Source organism: Mustelus asterias, chromosome 11, assembly GCF_964213995.1.
Source record: "Mustelus asterias chromosome 11, sMusAst1.hap1.1, whole genome shotgun sequence".
Taxonomy (NCBI): Eukaryota; Metazoa; Chordata; class Chondrichthyes; order Carcharhiniformes; family Triakidae; genus Mustelus; species Mustelus asterias.
Window position 1 is genome coordinate 32794423 of NC_135811.1, and position 24864 is coordinate 32819286.

A 24864-nucleotide genomic window follows, 5' to 3' on the forward strand; every position below is an offset into this window, starting at 1 on the left:
TTTGTGGCAGTGACGGAATGTTGAATAGTGATGCCGCACCTCCATTTTGGTAAATATTGATTGCGCAATATAATTGCTCAGAGGAACCACTCAGCAGCGGCTAAACTGGATTAATTCTTGAGGTCAAAGCAATGTGTTTGTTGGTTAATAACTTGCAAGTAGAACCCAAGCTGGCTTCGATCCCAATTGATATGAATGCAAACACCACATTGTCAGGGATTTTGACCTCTTGTCTTTTCATTTGCTAAATTCAAGATATCTGGTCAATACTTAGTTGGCCATTTGGCAGTGTTGTATCATTGTTTAAGGGTGCTTGATGTTAACCGTTGAAGTTTGAGCTTGCTCCACGTATTCTACCTTTCACCACAGTCATGTAGCATTAGCAATGATGGCTGAAATGTTCTGCCCTGTTGCGGTGGGTTCCACTGCAGCAGATGTGGCAAGGCAGCCAGTAGTCCATTGACTTTGGTGAGACTGGAAGATCCTGCCAGTGGGCGGGACTGGAAGATCCTATAGGATATATATAACATGCTGTATTGGGATGAATTTTCGGGCCCTGCTGTTATAACATAAAGGTATCATTCAAACCGCATGGATTGGTGAAACAATAATGTGGACTCTTTAGTTGAAGATAAGGCTATATACAAATGTTTACTGAGTACTAAGTATAGCAAATCTGGCTTCTATCACTGCTGCTTGCAGACTGTGTCGTGGGTCTAATATACCACATCTTGGTCATTGTGAAATTAATTGACAGTAGTTTAAGTAACAATCCTTAAAGGTATATGCACATCATACCATGACTCCTGCCAGAGTGGAGGGGGACTGGGGTCTGAAAATACCTGTGCCAGACCACATGCTGGTTTCCCATGTCATTCTCATCCCAATCATTTTTATGGAGGAGTGTTTGAGGTTGACAGGGTCAGCTGCCCCACATGGTGGGTAGTTGATTAGGCTCAATCACAGGCCGTTCTGTAGAGAGTCTCCCTGCCTGGGAGTGGTGACCTGGCTGCAAAGACCATTTTTTATTAAATGTTATTGAGATGGTGCCTCCGTGTTGAAGCACCCTTTCTGTTATTTACTCTCGATCGTAGCCTGCTGTCTCTCTCAAGCTGGAAGGTCTATTATTGGTCCTCCAGATTCTTGAACCCGCCCATCTCCCTTAATTGGACAGGGAGCCAGTCTGTGTGCCACTTAAGGGGGCACAAAGTCCCAAGGACTGACTGTTACCTCACCGGGGCCAGGTACCGGATCCAGAAACAGTCCCGATCTCTGTTCACTGCCTCCGGAGGGAAATTCCAGCCCAGTGGGTTTGGTTCTACTTGCAATTATTTCACTGCAAATAATGATCCCTTCATATCTCTGTGTGTATAACACCAGTCATGATGTGGAGATGCCGGCGTTGGACTGGGGTAAACACAGTAAGGAGTCTAACAACACCAGGTTAAAGTCCAACAGGTTTATTTGGTAGCAAACGCCACTTTGTGTAACACCAGGACATTCTGCCTATAGCTATTGAAAACTTCCCCTAGTCATCTTCTAACCTCACCTCTTAATACTCATAACCTCTGACCTTCCTCCCTCTGCTGAACAATCTGTCTTTAGTCAAGGACTCGGCTTTATCCCCTCATGACGCCCCCCCCCCCCACCTGAATGAATTTCAAGCGCAGCATGACATTGCTCTTCTTCCATCGCCTTCACCTCTGTGCCCATTTCTTTGGTCAGGAGTCCAACCCCAATCAGCGGATCCTTTCACCCATCTTCTGTGTTCTCCTTTCACTCTAACCCCTCCCATTGATCTCTTACCCTCTTTGGATCTTTTAATTGAGGACCGCAGGCCTGACATACACGTTCGCAGTTTCTCTACTCCCCTCACTCTCACCTGTCTCCCTCCAAACTTACTGCACTCCATTCACTCAGGTCGAACCCTGACAGCAGGTGGCACGATGGTTAGCACTGCTGCCTCACAGCGCCAGCAACCCAAGTTCAATTAAAAGCAAATTACTGCAGATGCTGGAATCTGAAACCAAAAGAGAAAATGCTGGAAAATCTCAGCAGGTCTGGCAGCATCTGTCAGGAGAGGAAAGAGCTGATGTTTCGAGACACAAAACGTCAGCTTTGACAAAGGGTCGTCTGGACTCGAAACGTCAGCTCTTTTCTCTCCTTACAGATGCTGCTAAACCTGCTGAGATTTTCCAGCATTTTCCCTTTTGGACCCAAGTTCAATTCCAGCCTTGGGTGACTGTATGAAGTTTGCATGTTCTCCCCATGTCTGCGTGAGTTTCGTCCGGGTGCTCCGGTTTCCTCCCACAGTTCAAAGATGTGCAGGTTAGGTTGATTGGCTGTGCTAAATTGCCCCTTAGTGTCAGGGGGACTAGCTAGGGTAAATGCATGGGGTTATGGGGATATGGCCTGGGTGGGATTGTTATGATGTGGTGTCAGTGCAGACTCGATGGACTGAATGGCTCCTTCTGCACTGTAGGGATTGTATGATTGGAAAATGGTGCTGTTGAATGGTAATTGAACCTACTTTTGGAATGTGTTGTGTAAATTTCACTAGCATCATTTCTATTTACATATTTTTATTCAGTGTTGAAAATGAGTTTAGAAACTCAATAAGAAATGTTCCCATCTCTATCCTGCATTGTTAAGAGTGCTGATGATGACATAAGGTACCTTGCAAAATACCCCAAAGCGGGTTATTTATAGTACTAGTTCCTTTTAGTTTAACTCTGGTAAACGGCAGCATCAATTTAAAGCAGTATTTAATGTAAATGCTTCACTCTTTCTGGTACAGAATCAAAGAGGCCAATTTAAAGGTGCGTTTTTGTACCAACGAAACTCAGGCCACCCGGGAGACGTTTGTGGAGAAGTTGCGGAGCCTGGGCTTCGATATTGCTCTCAGTGAAGTCTTTGCTCCTGCCCCTGCCGCTCATCAAATTCTGAAGGAACGTGGACTCAGGCCACATCTCCTTGTACACGATGGTTAGTGCTGAAAGGTTTTGCTTAGTTTTAACCGCTGGATTTATTGGTTCTCAGCATGGGTCTTCCTGAATAACAAATAACATTGCTTGAAATTATTTGATGCTTCTTTTGTGTTGCTAATTTTTAATGATTAAGTTTGTTCTGTGGCGAGATCAGTCGGGATTCAATTGAATAAACTCAGCAGGTTTGACCCAGTCCTGTTGAATGGGTCCAGATATCAGGAAAGGATTGACAGGCTGGATTGAGGGAGGTGGGTGGATGAATAGAGGCCTTTAAAATGATCACTGCTTTTGCTGGAGTGAATATAGTGGGAATGTTTCCTCAGGTGGGGAAGAGCGCTACAAACCATGAATATGGGGTAGTCTCCAGGAAGTTCAATGAGTAATTCCAGAGAAATATCTTTCACCCGCAGGTTGGCGAGAATGTGGTGCTTGCTACCACAGCGAGCAGTTGAAGTGAATATTGACGTATTAAAGGCAAAACGAGCTAAGCATATGAGGGAGAAGGGAACAGAAGGTTACAACGGTAGATTCAGATGAGAGAAGGTGAGAGGAGGTTGAGTGAGGAGCATAAACATCGGCAGAGACTGGTTGGGCTGAATGTCCTGTCTCTGTGCTCTAGATCCTGCGTTCCAAAGTGAGCCTACTTGATAGTTCTGGGACATCTGAAATGACAGATTAGTGTTTTTAGTGAGTCTTTTTCTAATTGAAAGGAAAAAATCATATGGTGCAACATTTTAATGGTTCTCCTTTCAGAATGGTCATCCTAAACATTTTGCTCTTGGGCCGAATTGTTAACGATATGAAGAAGATAATGGGATTTGGTAAATGAGGAATATTATGTTTGGAATGGTTAATGGATGAAAATATTCAACATTGTGAAAGTTAGATCATTATCAAACGCTGTATCTAAAGATACTGGGTGAGACTTTCAGGTCACACCCGCCCTGAAATTCCCGTCCAAGCTCAATGGACCTTTTAAATGAAACAAAATCAGAAAATGCCAGAAAATCTCTGTAGGTCTGACAGCATCTGTGGAGAGAGAATAGAACCAACATTTCAGGGGGAGTTTTCCCGTCCCACCTGCCACGGGAATCGTAGCGGGCGGGATGGGGGGGTGGGTGGGGGGCAGACCATGCAAAGGTCCGTTGACATTGGCTGGGAATTTCTGGTTTTGGAGTGAAAATCCCGCCTTTCAAGTCAGGAGTCTCTTCCAGGAACTTCCCTGAAGAAGTACTGCTCTTCTCTCCTACAGAATTTCCGTTTGTCTCTTTTACCCCATCCATCTCTTCCTGGACCTTGTAAATGACCCATCAAATTGTCCGTGATGATTTCCGCAGCGGGCAAGACCGGACAATTTACCACAGTCTACTACAGAATTACAAAAAAGCATATTTGTTCACACACTCCAATTGTTAATGACCAGGAGCTCTGAATGCAGAGCTGCCGCTGAGAGAGAGAAGTGAACAGCTTGCCTCACCTCCTCTGGGGCAACACAGGAGGCACTTCACTGGGGTGTGTGAGAATGAAGAATGCCATCTTGCCTAGAGCACTAATGGGTTCTCTGTAGTGACACTTTTCACATTGTATTTGGCACATTTGAGAACTGGAATGTATTTACTTGCACTTCAACATGACTCAGTGTGCGTTTCTATACTAGAGAGCCCCCCCATCCTCCTCATGTTCCATCTTCTCAGAGGTTGGAGCTCTGGCCATGACACCATAGGCATTGATTTTTATGCCTCTCTGCTGCGTAATATTTTGCAACGTGCAGCACATCACTACTATTCTTAACTTCCTTGCAGGGGCATATTGTAGAGCTTCATCTGAGCGAACATGCACCTGAAGTACATCTTTAAAATGACCTGCTCTATGATACTCTTGGAGATGGCATGGCTGCTACTGCAGTTATGCTCCCTCAAGGGAATTGTTAAGGGATAGCCCTTGTCCCCTAGGAGCAAACCAAGGAGCTGTGTTGGTGGCTGAAATGGCTGAGGGAGTTGGGAACTGGAAGGAGTTGTGGCAGCAGCCGGGCAGCCACGCACACTCACTAAGGGAGGAAGGTCGCAAACCACTTGTACATTAATTGATTGGAAGGACTTCGGGTTGACTTCGGTCCGCATATTGATTTGGGGCCTTCTATGGCAATATGGGTGCAATCAATAACACCCTTCACTTGAGGGATGTTCGAAATGTGCAAAGGCTAAGCCTCTCTGTGTCTGAGATGACAAATCAATAGGGAAATCCCCACATGAGCAAACAGTCATGTTGAATATAGTGGCAGGGATAGCATAACAACTGTCTGGGACGGTGTCAGACTCCTTGAAAGCTGCAGCTGCACCCTTGCGTGAATGGTGACCATTCCACCATACTCCTGATTTGTATCTAGAAAGCTTTGAAAGATCAGGAAATTGAGTTACTTGTCACATTTCTATACTCGTAGCCAGATTACTGATATGGTTGTTCCAGTCTGGTCAATAACAACCCCTAAGATATTGTTGGTCAGGAACTGAGTTGTGGTGCTTTTGATTGTCAAAGGATGGATTTTTAGTTATCGATGATCAGTGCCTCACCTGGTTCAACCAAAGCCTACACCTTGTGCAAATCTCATTGTAGGCTAACATATAATGCTCTGTATTGAAAAATACATTCAGCAACTGCATCATGAGATTTTGTGGCCTGAATATTTTCTTTGAAGGTGTCTGTGTGGAAGATAAGTGTGTGTGTGAATATATGTGTCTGAATATATGTGTGTGTGTGCGCGTGTATATAAATGTGTGTGCGTGCGCCTGAATGTGTTGGTGTACAAGATATCTCTCTTTTCCTGGTATATGACTAAAGAGGTATTTGTAAGGAGCTTAAAGCAGTAGAATACAGTCAACACAAGGTGTTACTAAATTTTCTGCAGTTGAATTCACATTGTGATCATCAAATGGTAAAGCTGTGAAGGACAGCTTCTAAATGTGCTTCTCTCTTTAAATCAATTCTAGGTCTTCTGCCAGAGTTTAATGAGATTGACCAATCAAATCCCAACTGTGTCGTGATTGGAGATGCTGCAGACAATTTTTCTTACAAGAACCTGAATAAGGCTTTTCAACTTCTGATAGGCCTGGAAAAACCTGTCCTGCTTTCTCTTGGCAGCGGGTAAGAGGCTTCTTACTGTTGGATACAAATGCCTTAAAATTTACAAAAACCTTTCTGCCATGTGGATAATTCAGTATTAAATTGTGTAAATGGAGAAAAATCCATGGGTCTCGCCTCATAAGATCTATGCTGAGAAATGAATTATCAAAGGTCATTCCGACAAAGCTCTTTAGTCTGATTGTGGCTTTTTGATTTGATGTATCATTTTCACATGTATGAGTATACAATGAAAAGTATTGTTTCTTGCGCGCTATACAGACACAGCATACCATTCATAAAGAAGGAAAGGTGAGAGTGCAGAATGTAATGTTAGTCATAGCTAGGGTGTAGAGAAAGATCAACTTAATACGAGGTAGATCTATTCAAAAGTCTGATGGCAGCAGGGGAGAAGCTGTTCTTTTTTTTTTGAGTCGATTGGCACATGACCTCAGACTTCTGTATCTTTTTCCCAATGGAAGAAAGTGGAAGAGAGAATGTCTGGAGTACGAGGGGTTATGATTATGTTGACTGCTTTTCCGAGGCAGCGAGAAGTGTAGACAGAGTCATTGGATGGGAGGCTGGTTTGCATGATGGACTGGGCTTCGTTCACGACCCTTTGTAGTTTTTTTGCAGTCTTGGACAGAGCAGGGGCTATACCAAGCTGTGATACAACCAGAAAGAATGTTTTCTACGGTGCATCTATGTCATTGGGTAAGGAATAGGAATGTAAAGTTGTCACATCTCAATAATAATTTAGCCTGGCATTTTAATTTAATTATTCTGTTAGTTTGGAACAAACTTACTGTGAGCTAAGATTTTGCTTCTTGAGCTTTCAATGTAATCAACGCTCCAGAAACGTGAACACCACTGGTTTTGAAATGGGAGATATTGCAATAGCTCTCTAATCAAGCTCACATGATGCTCATATCAGGAGACAAGACTTAGAGTTATTTTCATGTCAAGTAGAACATTTGAGTTAGCTGGTGGGGGGGGGGGGGGGGGATGATATAATGGTGCTAAGGGTGAAAATAGATATAGAATTCCTACAGTAGAGAAGGAGGCCATTCAGCCCATCGAGACTGCACCGATTACAATCCCACCCAGGCCCTATCCTCGTAATACCACATATTTACCCGCTAATCACAGTGATAGTGGAGTCAGAAACATTTAAGCGGTTATTGGATAGGCACATGGAGCACACCAGGATGATAGGGAGTGGAATAGCTTGATCTTGGTTTCAGATAAAGCTCGGCACAACATCGTGGGCCGAAGGGCCTGTTCTGTGCTGTACTGTTCTATGTTCTATGTAATCCCTCTAACCTACGCATCCCGGGCCACTAAGGGGAAATTTAGCATGGCCAATGCACCTAACCCGCACATCTTTGGACTGTGGGAAGAAACCGGAGCACGTGGAGGAAAATGACTGGGAAGGGGAGGTGGATACCCCTGATGGATTGATTTGATTTGTTGTCACATGTACTGGGATACAGTGAAGAGTATTGTTTTTTTGCGCACCGTAGATGAAACATACCACTCACGAAGTACATAGGGGAAAAGGAAAGGGTGCAGAATGTAGTGTTGCAGCTACAGGTGGGGGAAGAGAAAGATCAGCTTAATATGTGATCGGTCCATTCAAAAGTCTGATGAGAGCAGGGAAGAAGCTGTTCTTGAGTCGGTTGTGTGGGAGGATGGAATAACCCCCTGAGGCCAGAAAACTACCCCTGTGAAGAACACAGCAGAACTGAGTGTGGGGGGAGGGAGGCAGGGAGTTGATAAAAGAATTGAATGGAGAGAATCGTAGGTTTTCAGGTGGGCATTAGTGTTTGAGGTCTACGTGCTTGGGATGAAATCAAATCATCAATTCAGGTTTTGAACTAATAAAGTGACTTTGGTAAGATTTACCAGGAGGTGGTGGGATCCCTTACTGCGGTCCCTTCTGGTTGTATTAACAATGCCCTAAGTTATGGCTTGCAGTGAATGAATACACCCATGAGCATGGCCCAGCTGGAGAGCTGACTCAACAGGTTTTGCCTTGGGCGACCTATGGGGCTGTTGGAATGGGGGAAGGGAGAGGCACCAGCCAGCTCAGCATGGCAGACAGACTATGATCCTCACTGCCTGAGGAGATTGTACTTTGTCTGTTAGACAGAAATTTAACAAGACTAACTATCGCAAGGTGTTAGCAAAAAGTTAACATTTGAAGAAGATCAAAAGTCCACCATCCTCGTGTCTGACAGAAGCATTATAGAACCCAAGCTAGTGCAGAGTCACCTAGTGGCCAGAACATGGAACTGCCAGAAGGCTCAAACCAGGTATTACAATATGGAACAAAAACAGAAAAATGCTGGAAAATCTCAGCAGGTCTGGCGGCATCTGTGGAGAGAGAACAGAGCCAACGTTTTGAGTCAGGATGACCCTTCATTACAGCTAAAGAAAACTGGATGTGGGATGAAATTTATTAAATATGGAATTGTGCTTTCAACACTTGAGCTTCTCCCTTCCCCGTGGTCCACCAGTGACATCTCTTCTTGGATATTTCTTTTTTTATTCTCTGTCCTTTTTCCTGTTATAAATGCACCAACTCTCTAGTTGTATTCCTTCCTAGTCTGTTTGCTGTAACAATTCCATTCCCCACTCCTATGGAGAAGGCCATGTTGGTGCTAAAAAGATATTCGGGCACAGTGTTCGCGAGTGATGAATCCTTTAGCTGTTTAATCGTGTCCCATCGGGAATATCATAATCTTCAGTGGACAGATGGAATATCCATTCAGACAAGTCACTTAACCATGTCTTAATCATAGTTTTGGTGCTGTCAGTAAGGACATTCAGCTGTGTCCTGTTAATAGATATAGTAAAACGTCCACCTTTTGTCTGTGCTGTCTATTTCATGTGTATGCAGAGACATGATGTGGAGATGCCGTGTATGCAGAGACAGCCAGTCTACAGTGAGGGTGCTGCTAATTTTCCTGGCCCCGTGCTGAGTTCAGTTCTCCTCTCCCATGGCTACACCCTCAGCAAATCTTCAAGAATCACTTTCCTAACTGACTTTCACCAAGCCGCAATGTATCGAGCTACTTCACTAAAGAAGTGGAGGTGATGGCGTTGGATTGTCATTGGACTAGTAACCCAGAGACCCAGGGTAACGCTTTGGGGACCCAGTTTTGAAACCCACCACTTCAGATGATGAAATTTGAATTCAATAATAATCTGGAATTAAAAGTCTAATGGTGACCATGAAACCATTGTCGTTAAAATCCATTTGGTTCACTAATGTCCTTCAGAGAAGGAAATCTGCTGTCCTGAACTGGTCTGGCCTACATGCGAATCCAGACCCACAGCAATGATTCTTAACTGGCTCCTCAAGGGCAATTAGGGATGCTGGCCCACATCCTATAAATGAATTAAAGGAAAAAAGGAGCTGTTACTGAGCGAAGTTACCAGCTGCAGCCGCAACTGGAGCCTTAACAACTGCGTGGACAGCACTGCCTGTGGCTGTGGAGGTCCTTGTCTTTTTGGGAATGCGATTTATCACTGGCTATATCATCAAGGCCGATTGTGCCAACAGGAAAGGCTGCATCACACTCCCAATGGACTGAGCCAAGCAAGTTAAGAGCATTCTGGCTCTCTCTCATTGCAGATGCTCCCTGGGCACCAAAGGCCAAAGATTGAACCTCCAATGCCTTACAGGCTCACCACTACTATTCAGCCATCTTTCACATTGAATCAATGGCCCAGTTTGTTTGGGACCACACGCATCATTGGCTTGTGCCCAGTTTCCTGGCAGCAGTCATGACTCATTCATTCTGTACCAGGGCTTTCTGCCACCTTCTCTTTAACTAGGAGGTCAAGTCAAAAGCTGCCTTATGTGCAAGAACAAGATATTCCTTTCAGACGTGGCTCATGACTTTGTTGGCTTGGAGGGGAACTTACAGAGGGTGGTGTTCCCACGTCCTTGTCCTTGGAAGTGGTCGTGGGTTTGGAAGGTGCTGTCTAAGAGTCTTTGGTGAATTGCTGCAGTGCATCTTGTAGCTAGTACACACTGCTGCTACTGAGCATTGGTGGTGGAGGGAGTTGATGTTTGTAGTTGTGGTGCCAATCAAGCTGGCTGCTTTGTCCAGGATGGTGTCAAGCTTCTTGAGTGTTGTTGGAGCTGCACCCATCCTGGCAAGTGGGGAGTATTCCATCACACTCCTGACTTGTGCCTTGTCGATGGTTGTTAGGCTTTGGGGAATCAGGAGGTGAGTTACTCGCTGCGGTATTCCTAACCTCTGAGCTGCTCTTGTAGCCATTGTGTTTACGTGGTGAGTCCAGTTGAGTTTCAGGTCAATGGTACCCCCAAGGATGTTGACAGTAGGGATTCAGTGAGGGTAACACCATTGAATGTCAAGAGGCGGTGGTTAGAGTGTCTCTTGTTGGTGATGGTCATTGCCTGGCATTTGTGTGGCGCGAATGTTACTTGCCACTTGTCAACCCGAACCTGGATATCATCCAAATCTCGTTGCATTTGAACATGGACTGCTTCAGTCTCTGAGAATTTGAGAATGGTGCTGAGCATTGTGCAATCATCAACGAACATCCCCACTTCTGACCTTATGACAGAGGGAAGGTCATTGATGAAGCAGCTGAAGATTGTTGGGCCTAGGACACTACCCTCAGGGACTCCTGCAGAGATGTCCGGGAGCTAAGATGACTGATCCTCCACAACCATCTTCCTATGTACCAGGTATGACTCCAACCAGCAGAGAGTTTGTCCCCTGATACCCATTGATTCCAGTTTCACTAGGGCTCCTTGATGCCACACTCGGTCAAACGCAGCCTTGATGTCAAGGGCTGTCACTCTCACCTTGCCTCTGGAGTTCCGCTCTTTTGTCCATGTTTGGACCAAGGCTGTAATGAGGTCAGGAGCTGAGTGACCCTGGCGAAACCCAGGTTATTGAGTTTGCTCACTGAGCAGGTTATTGCTGAGCAGGTGCTGCTTGATAGAACTGTCGTCGACCCCTGCCATTACTTTACCGATGATTGAGAGTAGGCTGATTGGGCGGTAATTGGCAGGGTTGGAATGGTCCTGCTTTTTGTGTACAGGACATATCGAGACAATTTTCCACATTGTTGGGTAGATGCCAATGTTCTAACTGTATTGGAAGAGCTTGGCTAGGGGAGCGGCAAGTTCTGGAGCACAAGTCTTCAGTAGAGTTGCTGGAATGTTATCAGGGCCCATTGCCTTTGCAGGATCCAGTGCCTCCAACCATCTTCTCTCAGGAACTGGTGCTGAGCCACAGAGGCAGTCTGCAGAGGAGCTGTGATGCTGCCAGGAGTATAGTTGAGCAGACAGTCAATAGGTTCATGCAATAATATCGTTGTTTGGGCATTTCTTTACTGTTACCTTGACTATATTTCCAGATTTAGAAACAGAGGAACAGGAATTTACTCACCTCTGTTTAATTCCCTCCATTCTCTTCCCTAACAAATATATATTGAAAAAATTTCAAAAGACCCAGTATCCAATTTCCAGATTTCCACCATCCTTCAGGTGAAAAATGTTTCCTGATTTCACTATCAAAGAAGGGAGGGAAAGAGAAAACAGGAAACTACAGACCTGTTGGCCTTGCGTCAGTGGTAGGGAAAATGCTGGAATGTATTGTAAAGGATGTGATAAATTGACACTTGGACAATCATGATCTGCTTGGGCATAGTCAGCATGGATTTAAGAATGGGAAATCATGTTTGATGAACTTGTTGGTATTATTTTGAAGATGTTATGAACTAAATTGATAAAGGGGAGTTGAATGCTCTATTATATTTGGACTTTCAGAAGGCTTTTGATAAAATCCCCCACAGGAGATTGTTAGGGTCCTGGACCCAAACCCTGAACAATAGTTTGAAAAAATGAAAGGAAACAATTCTAATTTCTGACTTCTCACTATTTCAGTTCCAAATAAGCAACAGTCTTCTTCGACTCAGATGCCACTTTGAATGCAGTAAGCAAACCATAAGACCATAAGACATAGGAGCGGAAGTAAGGCCATTCGGCCCATCGAGTCCACTCCACCATTCAATCATGGTTGATTTCAACTCCATTTACCCGCTCTCTCCCCATAGCCCTTAATTCCTCGAGAAATCAAGAATTTATCAATTTCTGTCTTGAAGACGCTCAACGTCTCGGCCTCCACAGCCCTCTGTGGCAATGAATTCCACAGACCCACCACTCTCTGGCTGAAGAAATTTCTCCTCATCTCTGTTCTAAAGTGACTCCCTTTTATTCTAAGGCTGTGCCCCCGCGTCCTAGTCTCCCCTGTTAATGGAAACAACTTCCCTACATCCATCCTATCTAAGCCGTTCATTATCTTGTAAGTTTCTATCAGATCTCCCCTCAACCTCCTAAACTCCAATGAATATAATCCCATGATCCTCAGACGTTCATCGTATGTCAGGCCTCCCATTCCTGGGATCATCCGTGTGAATCTCCGCTGGACCCGCTCCAGTGCCAGTATGTCCTTCCTGAGGTGTGGGGCCCAAAATTGCTCACAGTACTCCAAATGGGGCCTAACCAGTGCTTTATAAAGCCTCAGAAGTACATCCCTGCTTTTGTATTCCAAGCCTCTTGAGATAAATGACAACATTACATTTGCTTTCTTAATTACGGACTCAACCTGCAAGTTTACCTTTAGAGAATCCTGGACTAGGACTCCCAAGTCCCTTTGCACTTTAGCATTATGAATTTTGTCACCGTTTAGAAAATAGTCCATGCCTCTATTCTTTTTTCCAAAGTGTACGACCTCGCACTTGCCCACGTTGAATTTCATCAGCCACTTCTTGGACCACTCTCCTAAACTGTCTAAATCTTTCTGCAGCCTCCCCACCTCCTCAATACTACCTGCCCCTCCACCTATCTTTGTATCATCGGCAAACTTGGCCAGAATGCTCCCAGTCCCGTCATCTAGATCGTTAATATATAAAGAGAACAGCTGTGGCCCCAACACTGAACCCTGCGGGACACCACTTGTCACCGGTTGCCATTCTGAGAAAGAACCTTTTATCCCAACTCTCTGCCTTCTGTCTGACAGCCAATCGTCAATCCATGTTAGTACCTTGCCTCGAATACCATGGGCCCTTATTTTACTCAGCAGTCTCCCGTGAGGCACCTTGTCAAAGGCCTTTTGGAAGTCAAGATAGATAACATCCATTGGCTCTCCTTGGTCTAACCTATTTGTTATCTCTTCAAAGAACTCTAACAGGTTTGTCAGGCACGACCTCCCCTTACTAAATCCATGCTGACTTGTCTTAATCCGACCCTGCACTTCCAAGAATTTAGAAATCTCATCCTTAACGATGGATTCTAGAATTTTGCCAACAACTGAGGTTAGGCTAATTGGCCTATAATTTTCCATCTTTTTTCTTGTTCCCTTCTTGAACAGTGGGGTTACAACAGCGATTTTCCAATCCTCTGGGACTTTCCCTGACTCCAGTGACTTTTGAAAGATCATAACTAACGCCTCCACTATTTCTTCAGCTATCTCCTTTAGAACTCTAGGATGTAGCCCATCTGGGCCCAGAGATTTATCAATTTTCAGACCTTTTAGTTTCTCTAGCACTTTCTCCTTTGTGATGGCAACCATATTCAACTCTGCCCCCTGACTTTCCTGAATTGTTGGGATATTACTCATGTCTTCTACTGTGAAGACTGACGCAAAGTACTTATTAAGTTCCTCAGCTATTTCCTTGTCTCCCATCACTAGATTACCAGCGTCATTTTGGAGCGGCCCAATGTCTACTTTTGCCTCCCGTTTGTTTTTAATGTATTTAAAGAAAGAAACTTTTATAGCATACTTGCTATAAATTGGGTTAATTCCTTTGAAGCTTTCAGAGAGATTTTGATTTTCAGAGCAGCTTGCAGACTTCTGCCTTTAAGCCAGAAACTGAACTCTAAACTGAAACGGAACCAGCATCAAATCCTTGCTACAAACCTAGCTCCTCCCATTAACCATATTATCACATGACCCTGTATACCTATCTAACCCACCTTCCATTCCTTTAATTTAAAAAAAAATCCAGGGATCATTTTCTTTTGTAAGAATCCATTAGCTGTCTCCTAAGTAAACACTATACGGCTAAAATTAGTAATGATCCTGCTCCCCCAGCAGCTGAGCTGTCTCTTCCTACCAGACATACTGACTGTCTGTAGAAAAGAACTGAACGTTAAAACAGTTAAACATAAAATATATTAATAGCACAGTATCATCATAAAGTTAATTAAGAAAATAAAAGCACGTGGGATAGGAGGCAACATACTATCATGGATTGAGGATTGGCTAACAGGCAGAAAAACGAGAGTAGAAATAAACTGGTAATTCTTACGTTGGCAGACTGTAGCTTGCGGGGTACCACAAGGATCAGTACTTTGGCCCCAGCTGTTCGCAATATATATCAATGATTTGAATGTGGGGTCCAAATGTAATATTTCCAAGTTTGTGGATGATACAAAGCTAGCGGGAATGTGTGTTGTGAGGAAGATGTAAAGTGGCTACAGGAGGATTTGGACAGACTTAGTGAGTGGGCAAGAATATGACAGATGGAATGTAACATGGAAAAATGTGAGTTAATCTAATTTGGTGGAACGAATAGATGTGCAGAGCATTTCATAAATGGTAAGAAATTAGAAAGTGTCGGTGTACAAAGGGACCTGGGTGTCCTTGTCAATAAGTCACTGAAGGCTGACATGCAGGTGCAGCAAGCTATTAGGAAAGCTAATGGAATGTTAACCTTTATCGCAAGAAGATTTGAATACAGGAGTAGTAAGACCTTGCTTCATAGAATCTTAGTTAGACCGCACTTGGAGTACTGTGTATAGTTTTGGTCCTCTTACCTCAGAAAGGATATTATTGCCACAGAGGGAGTGCAACAAAGGGTCACCAGACTTGTTCCGGGGATGGCAGGACTGTTTTATGAAGAAAGATTGGGGAAACTGGACATTATTGTCTCAAGTTTTGAAGAATGAAAAGTGGTCTAATTAGAATCTAAAAAATACTTCAAGGAATAGACAGGGTAAGATGATTCCTTTGGTTGGGGGAGTCGAGAACCAGGGGCACAGTTTCAAAATAAGGGTGATGCCACTTAGGACATAGATGAGGAGGAATTTCTTTATACTGAGGGTTGTGAATCTTTGGAATTCTTACCCCAGAGGGCTGAGCAAGCTCAGCTATTGTGTATGTTTAAAGCAGAGACTGATAGGTTTCTGATTAACAATAATGTAAAGGGTTATGGGGATTGTGGGTATAAAAGGCAGTAATTGTATTGAAATGCCATGATTGTAATGAAATGCAGAACAGGCTGGATGGACTGAATGGCCGACTCCTGTTCCTACTAAATGACAACGCTCATTTTATGATTATGGCCCCTTGTTCTGGATTCCCCGAGAGGAAATGGTTTCTCTGTATCCACCTAAATGAATCCCTTAATCTTTTTAAAACTTTGATTCGATCACCTTTCAAGATTCTAATTGCGAGGGAATACCACCCAAATTTACGCAACCCGTCTTCATAATTTAACCCTTTAAACCCTGGTATTTGTTGGTGTTGTGTTGCATTACTTTGTGATGCTTGTGACGTAGTCCTTAACACTTCATGGCCACTAAGAAGTAGACAAGGGGGAAGAATGACATGAAGAGGACAAAGAACAGGAGCTGTATCACCATCAGTGCCCCCAGCTGCCAGAGCTCTGACAATGGTACATCCAAGAACACTTAACATGAAAACCCTCCGATTCGCAACACACCAACCAGAACATCACAATATCTACCTGATGCCAGTTGTTAAATCGCCAAGGGTGGGATTTTCTGGTTGTGCCCGCCCCGAGATGGGAAATTCCTGCCCGAGGTCAATGGACCTTTCAATGGTCTGTCAAATTATCCATCCCGTCTGTAATGATTCCCATGCCAGGCTGGACTGGAAAATTTGCCCCATGTCTCTATATGGGAATATGAAATCCACAGCTATTTACATGGATTGTTCCTGCAATTACTGCAATTGGGGAGGCGATGGCCTAGTGGTATTATCGCTAGACTATAAATCCAGAAAGTCAGCTAATGTTATGGGACCCGGGTTCGAATCCCGCCACAGCAGATGGTGGAATTTGAATTCCATTAAAAAAATCTGGAATTAAGAATCTACTGATAACCATGAAACCATTGTCGATTGTTGGAAAAACCCAGCTGCTTCACTAATGTCCTTTAGGGAGGGAAATCTGCCGTCCTTACCAGGTCTGGCCTACTCCGGAGCCACAGCAATGTGGTTGACTCTCAACTGCCCTCGGGCAATTAGGGATGGGCAATAAATGCTGGCCAGCCAGCGACGCCCATGTCCCATGAATGAATAAAACACTTCAGGTCTCTGAAATACTAAATCTTTGGTTGCTGTTGCACATCAGTTCCAGATTATTGGTCTGAAGAACCAAACTATAAAGTAACTGTCCATGGGTAAACACACCCGAGTGATTTGATAATCAGTTGGGGAGTTCTGTTGTCCACTGTTGAGGTAAAATTAATAATCAATTTTCTGCACTCGATTCAGCCTCTGGTGTTCCAGTTAAAAACAAACTGGTATTTATATAGCACCTTATATATAAATGCAGTGGGCATCTCAAAGCATTTACAGCCAATAAAGTACTTTTGAAGTCACTGTTCTAATTTAGGAAATGTGGCAGCAAATATCTATTTGCGAACAGCAAACTCCCGCAGAGAACAATGTGATAGCGATTAGATTACGTGTTTTTTTGTGATGTTGATTAAGGGATAAATATTGACCAGTACACTGGGGACAACACCCCTCCTTTTCTTTGAAATAGTGCCATGGATTTATAGTCTAGCGATAATACCACTAGGCCATCGCCTCCCCAATTGCAGTAATTGCAGGAACAATCCATGTAAATAGCTGTGGATTACATATTCCCATATAGAGACATGGGGCAAACGTTCCAGTCCAGCCTGGCGTGGGAATCATTGCAGGCGGGATGAACAATTTGACAGACCACTGAAAGGTCCATTGACCTCGGGCAGGAATTTCCCATCTCGGGGCGGGCACAACCGGAAAATCCCACCCTTGGCGATTTAACAACTGGCATCAGGTAGATATTGTGATGTTCTGGTTGGTGTGTTGCGAATCGGAGGGTTTTCATGTTAAGCATTCTTGGATGTGCCATTGTCAGAGCTCTGGCAGCTGGGGACACTGATGGTGATACGGCACCTGTTCTTTGTCCTACATCCAGCGGACAAGGTAGACCGGGCTACTGCTTAACCTCTCACCTCTGACAATGCAGCACCCCCTCAGCACTACACTGGAGTGTCAGTCTTGATTTTTGTGCTCAAGTTCTGGATCGGGATTTGAAAGCACAAACTTTACAAGTTTCCTTTCTGTGCCACCTCCTCCCACACGACAGTGGGTGAAATGAAACTCTGCAGGCTCGGGATAGACCGTGTACTGATCATCATAACCGCTGCTTCAAAAAACAAAAGCAAATCAGTCCAGCCATTCATTCATCCCAGTCTGGATTATTTCCCACCATTTGGATGGGCTGAAGTGTGTGGTGTGCAACTTGTGATGCTAAGTGGCTTGTTACAAGGTGATTGTGAGTATATTAAATATTTACATGTTCTGCCGCTGGTGGAGGTACATTTCAGATCATGAATGGAGTGGATGAATGTGTAGAAACTCAGCGAGATTGTAACATTTGGGAGAAGGCTCTTGGTTTTGACAAGGGGGTCGGGCCACTATTGTTCAGGCGCTGCCCCTCAGAACAGGAAGGCACTGTCAAGAGAGGCTGATCGATAGAAGGGGGAAGAAAGTGCAACAACCACCCAGTCAGCTGCAAGTTATCAAGCCCCAAGTTTATCCAGGAGCAAAAAGGGAGAGGAATATGAAGAAATGGGGCAGTTGTTCCAAAGATATTCCATTGTTGGAAGTTTTTATTAAAAATCCATCATTCAAATTTCCTTTACCATCGGCATAAAAGCACTATCACCCGCTTTGAAATCAGTCAGTGAAGAGGTAATGTTTGTGCACGCGTGGATACGGTATATATCTAGATCGATAAAAAAATATATAATGTGACTCCAGAATGAAGTCAAAATTGAAAAGGCAGATCTATCCTTTAGTCAGTAAATGAGAAGGTAAAAGTTATGCCAGCAATGACAGAATGACTGGAGGAGTCTCCTCTAAATGTATTGATTTACATTCAGCATCTATTTCAGATGGGATATGGAATTGGCAGTGTAATTTCTCCAGTCATGCCAGTGTCAAAAAATTAAGCTGCTTACCCTAGCCTATGGAAGGTTAATGGTTGCTCAAGCAGAGGTCAAGTGGTCATTTGAGACAGAGGCTTTGATGTATAATTGAAAATGGCAGAAAGATAAACCAGAAAACCACGTCCGACCATGTTGCGCATTTCTCATCTGCTGTCGGAGATCTTAATGCAGTCCATCTGGCACAGAGCAGAAATAGTTCTGAAAAAATGATTTGCTCAATAATTCTGTCACTCAGCTGACATTATCTGCTTGAGTGAAGGTGAATTACATTTAAGTGAGAGAACAATATGAATTATTATTTTTTAGAAGTTTATTTAGCTTTGCAATAGATTGAAAGACATTAAATATTTCATCCCCTTGTCCATTAACCTGCAGATTTTCCTCATGCTTTTGTCTCTGTTGCAGGGTTACTTTGAAAAGCTTCCCAAAGCAACGTGCTCTCCATATTGGCAATGAAATATTTGATTGCTTTGTTTTACTTAATGTGCATGTACTAACATATAGGGGGAGGCCATTTAGCCCATTATGTCTCAGCTGGGGCTAGCACCATGTTGGAGTCGAAAATAGAATCATAGAATGGTTACAGAACAGAAAGAGGCCATTCAGCCCATTTTGTCCATACTGGCTTTCTGCAGAAGCAGCTCAGTTAATCCCACCTTTTCCCATTAGCCATGCAATTTATTTTCTCTTCAGGTGCTTATCTAATTCTCTTTTGAAAGCCACGATTGAATCTGCCTCCACTACACTCTAAGGTAGTGCATTCCAAAACCTAACCACCCACTATATTTGGAAAAATGTTTTCCCTCATGGTCATCGATGGTTTTGTCATTCACATTAAATTTGTGGCCTTTGATTTGTGACTCTTTGGCTAGTTGGAACATTTTCTCTCTATCTATCAGTCTAGATCCTTCACGTTGAACATGTCTATTCAATCTCCTCTTGACATTCTTTTGGCTGAGGAGAATAACCCCAGCTTCTCCAATCTATCCACATAACTGAAGTCCCTCTTCCCTGGAACCATTTTTGTGAATCTTTTCTGCATCCTTTCGATTGCTTTCAAGTCCTTCCTAAAGAGTAATGTCCAGAATTGGACACAGTATTCCACTTAAGTGTTTAATAAATCTTTAACATAACTTGCTTGCCTTTGAACTCTGGTGCTTCCGTTTATAAAGCCCAAGCTCCACATGCCTTTTTAACACTTTCTCAATCTGTCTTGCCACCTTCAACCATTTGTGCTCATGTACCCGCAGGTTTCTCTCTTCCTGGACACCCTCTGGACTTGTACTGTTTATTTTATATTGCCTCCCCTCCTCCTTCCTACCAAAATCTTTCACTTCATTATTTTCCGCTATCAGAAATCTCTTCTTTGATTAGATTTGCATGTTAGTCCCTCACCATGTAATTATATCCATCATAATTGTAACCTATCAGTAATGGAGAAACCACACAAGATGTCCTTTCTAACATGCCATAGGCTGTAGCCAAGCTCTCTGTATGCATCCAAAATGCAAAATGGCCTTCTATATATCACTGATGATACTTATCTCTTCATTTCTTCATGTTTCCATACTCTAGGCGATATTATAAGGAAACGGATGGGCTGAAACTTGATGTTGGAGTTTACATGAAGGCATTAGAGGTATTAGAATGTTTATGCTCAATCTTCCTTTTCGATTCTGGGAATATTATGGCATTGACTAATATATTAGACCTCAAAAACATTTCATTTTTGCTTAATGATCTGGTGTTTTTGAATTAAAATGTAACCAGGTCACCATTTGGAAGCAGACATACAAAACACCAAAAAAAAATCTATAGCTCCAAAATTGGAATATATACATACAGAGATCTTCCCCATGACTGAGAGCCTCTCTGTTGCGGTGAAAATGGCCCAAGTGGCTAAAAACCCGAAGTCCTGCTCCCGAACACAGCACTTCACATTTTTGTGGGAATGGGAATGGGAATGGGTTTTGTGTGTGCAGCTAGCTGCCTGCACTCAAGTGAAATTTTGGTAGCCCCCGAGTGTGAAACCCAAAGTGCACAGATTAGACTTGGTAAGAGCAAATTTGTGGATTTGCTTGGACAGTCAGGGTCTTTGGATCTTGTCTCAGGACACCTTTGTGGGGGGCTTAGATGCCCTTTGGAGTAGGCCAGGTGTATTTCAGCATTGTTACCGGTACATAAAACTGCTTAAGTACATTGTTGTCAAGCTCATTGGAACTGTCAACAGACCTCTGATCGAGCTCCCCACCCCCTGAAATTCGGACATCTAGGCATCCATTTTCAATGGCCGACCCAGAATTTAAAATCTGGGTGAAAGTATGAAGAATGTAAATTACCGGGAAAGTTTAAGTGAAACTATTCCTATGTGTTTAATTTGTTGATATACTTTGTGAAATGCACATTTTCTCCTTGTTCTGCTTCCTCCAAATTGTCTCTTCCCCCTCTCCTGTCTGTTGAATCATTTGAGGTTTGGTTTCAAATATTCCCGTCAGTGCATCTGCCAAGTGATTTGGTTCATTCGTGAGAAATAGAATCATAGAATCCCTACAGGCCATTCAGCCCATCAACCCTGCACCGGTAACAATCCCATCCAGACTCTATTCCCATAATCCCAAATATTTACCCTGATACTAAGGGGCAATTTAGCTTGTCAGAAGTCCTGCCCTTTAAATGTTTGAAAAAGAATGTCTGCAGTTTAAAAGAAAATGCTTGCTATTTCACTCCGCCTGTTGACATAAGCCTGATGAATTCTATTACTGGTTTGGTGCTGCATGACTGATCTCACAACCATCCATTATCACAGTAGGGTGGTTGCCATTCCACACTTTGATTGGCAGCTACAAGTGAATATAGAGATTTTGATGTGGGACTATGAGTTCCAATACCTGTTGCTCTAAGGGATTGTGCACTTGAATGAAATATTTGTTGTTATAAAGCTTTATTTAGTGGAAGAAAGGAATGTAAATGTAGTAAATTAGTTTTAATGGATGTGAGTGTTTTTTTTAATACAGTGAAGTCTACAGTCGACACATAGACCTTTATTTTATAGAACCTTTTTTAAAATCTCACATCCATATGGGTCCTGAAGTCTGCCCAAGGTGAATACTATGTAAGATGGCATGGTGGGTGTAAGGGTAAAGGGTGGTGGATGTGGGGACATGGTTTAGCAAGAGTTAGCACTAAGTTGACATAAGGGCTATAAAGGGCCATGGGGATGGGTGGAGGTCATGATGTGGAGATGCCGGCATTGGACTGGGGTAAACACAGTAACAGTTTTAACAACACCAGGTTAAAGTCCAACAGGTTTATTTGGTAGCAAATACCATTTGCTTTCGGAGCGCTGCTCCTTCGTCAGATGGAGTGGAAATCTGTTCTCAAACAGGGCACAGAGACACAAAATCAAGTTACAGAATACTGATTAGAATGCAGATCTCTACAGCCAACCAGTTCTTAAAGATACAGACAATGTGAGTGGAGGGAGCATTAAGCACAGGTTAAAGAGATGTGTATTGTCTCCAGACAGGACAGCCAGCAAGTCCAGGAGGCAAGCTGTGGGGGTTACTGATAGTGTGACATAAAGCCAACATCCCGGTTTAGGCCGTCCTCATGTGTGTGGAACTTGGCTATCAGTTTCTGCTCAGCGACTCTGCGCTGTTGACACGACAGCACAGAGTCGTTGAGGGGCCATAGTGTGGGTCGGGGATATGAGGTTGCATCAGTTGGAATAAATGGGATTTGGGGAATGTGAGGGGAGTGTGAGGGCTGGAGGGATGTTTCAACCTTTATACCTGATTTTTAAACTTTAGATACAGTGCTGATCCCCAAGGCAGGCCTTACACCCATCCCGTCTCTGCACCCCCCAGCCTCCTTAGTTCTTCCGAGGGTCTCCCACTCCGACCTCTGATCGAGCTCACCCAGCCCCCAAAAGTCAGATATCTAGGCATCTATTTTCAATGGCTGACCCAGGATTCAAAATCTGGATGAAAGTATGAAGAATGTGAATTACCAGGAAGGTTTAAGTGAAACTGTTCCTAATGCACATATTAATTATGTGTTTAATTTGTTGATATACTTTGTGAAATGCACATTTTCTCCTTGTTCTGCTTCCTCCAAATTGTCTCTTCCCCCTCTCCTGTCCATTGAATCATTTGAGGTTTGGTTTCAAATATTCCCATCAGTGCCTCTGCCAAGTGATTTGGTTCATTTGTGAGGAATAGAATCATAGAATCCCCACAGTGCAGAAGGAGGCCATTCAGCCCATCAAGCCTGCACCGACAACAATCCCATCCAGACTCTATTCCCGTAACCCCAAGTATTTACCCTGACACTAAAAGGCAATTTAGCATGGCTAATCAACCTAACCGACGCATCTTTGGATTGCCAAGATACTTACTTGCAGAGATGCATCATAATTTAGCTCAATGTGCATAACAGTCTGAAATAGGAGCACACTAACACTACTGTTATCATCAGAGATCAGCTCCTTCCACAGAAACTGAGAATGGAATCCTGAACTTTCCCTGTCTGTGCATCTCAGCTACCTCGAGATAAAGTCCCAAAAGGAGAGTCTTCATTGGAACATCATTGACTTTCGTCATTTAGTAGTACAGAACTTGACTATTGCTGAAAAAAGTGACAAACTGTGCAAGCTTCTTGCCTTGCACTCACCAGGATAGCTCAGAGGAAATTACCAATAGCAGCAGGGGAGCCACAATGTAAACTGTATGAGAGGAGAGTGCTGACTGGTTGGCAAGCCTACTCTGATTGGTGGAGGCGTTGCCATGGAGAATACAGCATGGAGCAGTTCACTGTCCAGCTGTGTTCAAATTCAGACTGGGCAGCTTGTCTCTGGTCACGATGTTGTCATGGGAAATGAACCAGGGAATGACTATTCCCTAAGCTTTTGTTGGGTGAAACGCTGCAAAGTGTGGACATGTTCCTTCTGTCTGCAAAGGACAGGACCCTGTGTCTGAATGTATGTGGCTTCTAGCAAGTGAGTGCAACTGATCATCTTAAATTGGTTTCCAGTGTCATTCTCAGCACAGTCAGGAACTAAGATGGCAGTTTGCTTTTAGGTTGACTGAGAATCCAAAGGGAAATCCTCAAGATAAGGCAGAGGACATGGTAAAGTATTAAACCTTGCATTTGGTTCAATTGTAATGGAAAAGGACAAAATCAGGAAAAGATGCAGGAAAATGGGACTAGTTCAGTTTAGGAAACCTGGTCGGCATGGGCGAGTTGGGCCGAAGGGCCTGTTTTCGTGCGATATATCTCTATGACTCTATGGAGTGAATTCATAGAATTGCTCAGCGACGGCACAATCGAGAACCTCGACCTAAAATTAAAAATAAAGACACAGGCCCAGGAACTTTGTGAGAAGAAGTGGGACTTGTGCTGAGGAAGATAAAGAATTGGGAAGGCACTAGGACCAGATGAACAAAACAAAAGAGATTATTGAACAGCAGAAGAGCTAGGAATTGAAAAAAATGACAATTATCAGCAACTTGATCCACAACACTGCCATTATCCCCGAAGATCTAACTAAATCTGTTTTTATTGCTTTGCCAAAGAAACCAGGCACAGTAGAATACGAGATACATTAAACAATCAGCTTAATCAGTCATGTAGTAAAGATCATCCTCAGAATCTTAATGTCTAGCGTTCAAGAGAAAATTAAATAGGAGATTTCGAACTCTCAGTGTGGCTTTGTAGAAGATAAAGGGACACAAAATGCAATTTATTTTTTTAAATAGAAAGAGCCATTGAAATGCAAAACAACCTCTACCTATGCTTTATTGATTATAGTAAAGCATTTGATTAAGTCCAACACAGTCATCCCATGAACGTGCTGGAAGACATCAGCGGAAAAGATCTTCAATTCATCTGGAATATTGACTGGATCAAGTTGTGGCAATCAAGCAATGAGAACTCAGTGATTGGAAAGAGGGGTTAGACAAGGCTGCGTTTTCTCACTGGACTGATTCTCCCTCTACCGTGCATCAACTCTCTGGGGAATTGAGGGGACGGATGGTTGGAGGGAGCATCACCAACAGCAATATCTGCTACACTGACCACGCTGCACTTAACACAAACAATGATGAAGACTTGCAAAATTAATCAATAAAGGAAAGTGGTAGATACAGGTCTGCATTCAACTGCAAGGAAACATACACTATGGTGATGACAAAGAAAAAGGACTTTTGAATTCGCAGCTTCGTTGTAAATGGAAACACGTCAGTAAATTCAACGCTCGAGGAAGCACAGTAACATCTGAAATGTGCTAAAATCCAAAAAAACAAGATTTGTCTTAAAAATTAAGCAACATTCCATTCCATCAGCTTGAGTCTTGAAATGAGAATCTATGTAGTAAAATGTTACGTCTGGTCAATAGTGAATTATGGATTTGAAGCTCAGAACATTGGGAAAGATGAGGAAAAGAAAATCAACAGCCCTGAAATG

General features: G+C 43.3%; 1 protein-coding gene across 1 annotated transcript in view; it reads left to right on the top strand.

The window, feature by feature from the left end:
- lhpp (phospholysine phosphohistidine inorganic pyrophosphate phosphatase) overlaps positions 1–24864 on the top strand; it is a 150324-nt gene that overhangs the window by 31470 nt on the left and 93990 nt on the right. Inside the window, exons 2-4 of the mRNA XM_078223404.1 lie at positions 2798–2985; positions 5975–6128; positions 19978–20041. Coding sequence (XP_078079530.1) covers positions 2798–2985; positions 5975–6128; positions 19978–20041 — 406 coding nt within the window. The remainder of the gene's footprint in view (positions 1–2797; positions 2986–5974; positions 6129–19977; positions 20042–24864) is intronic.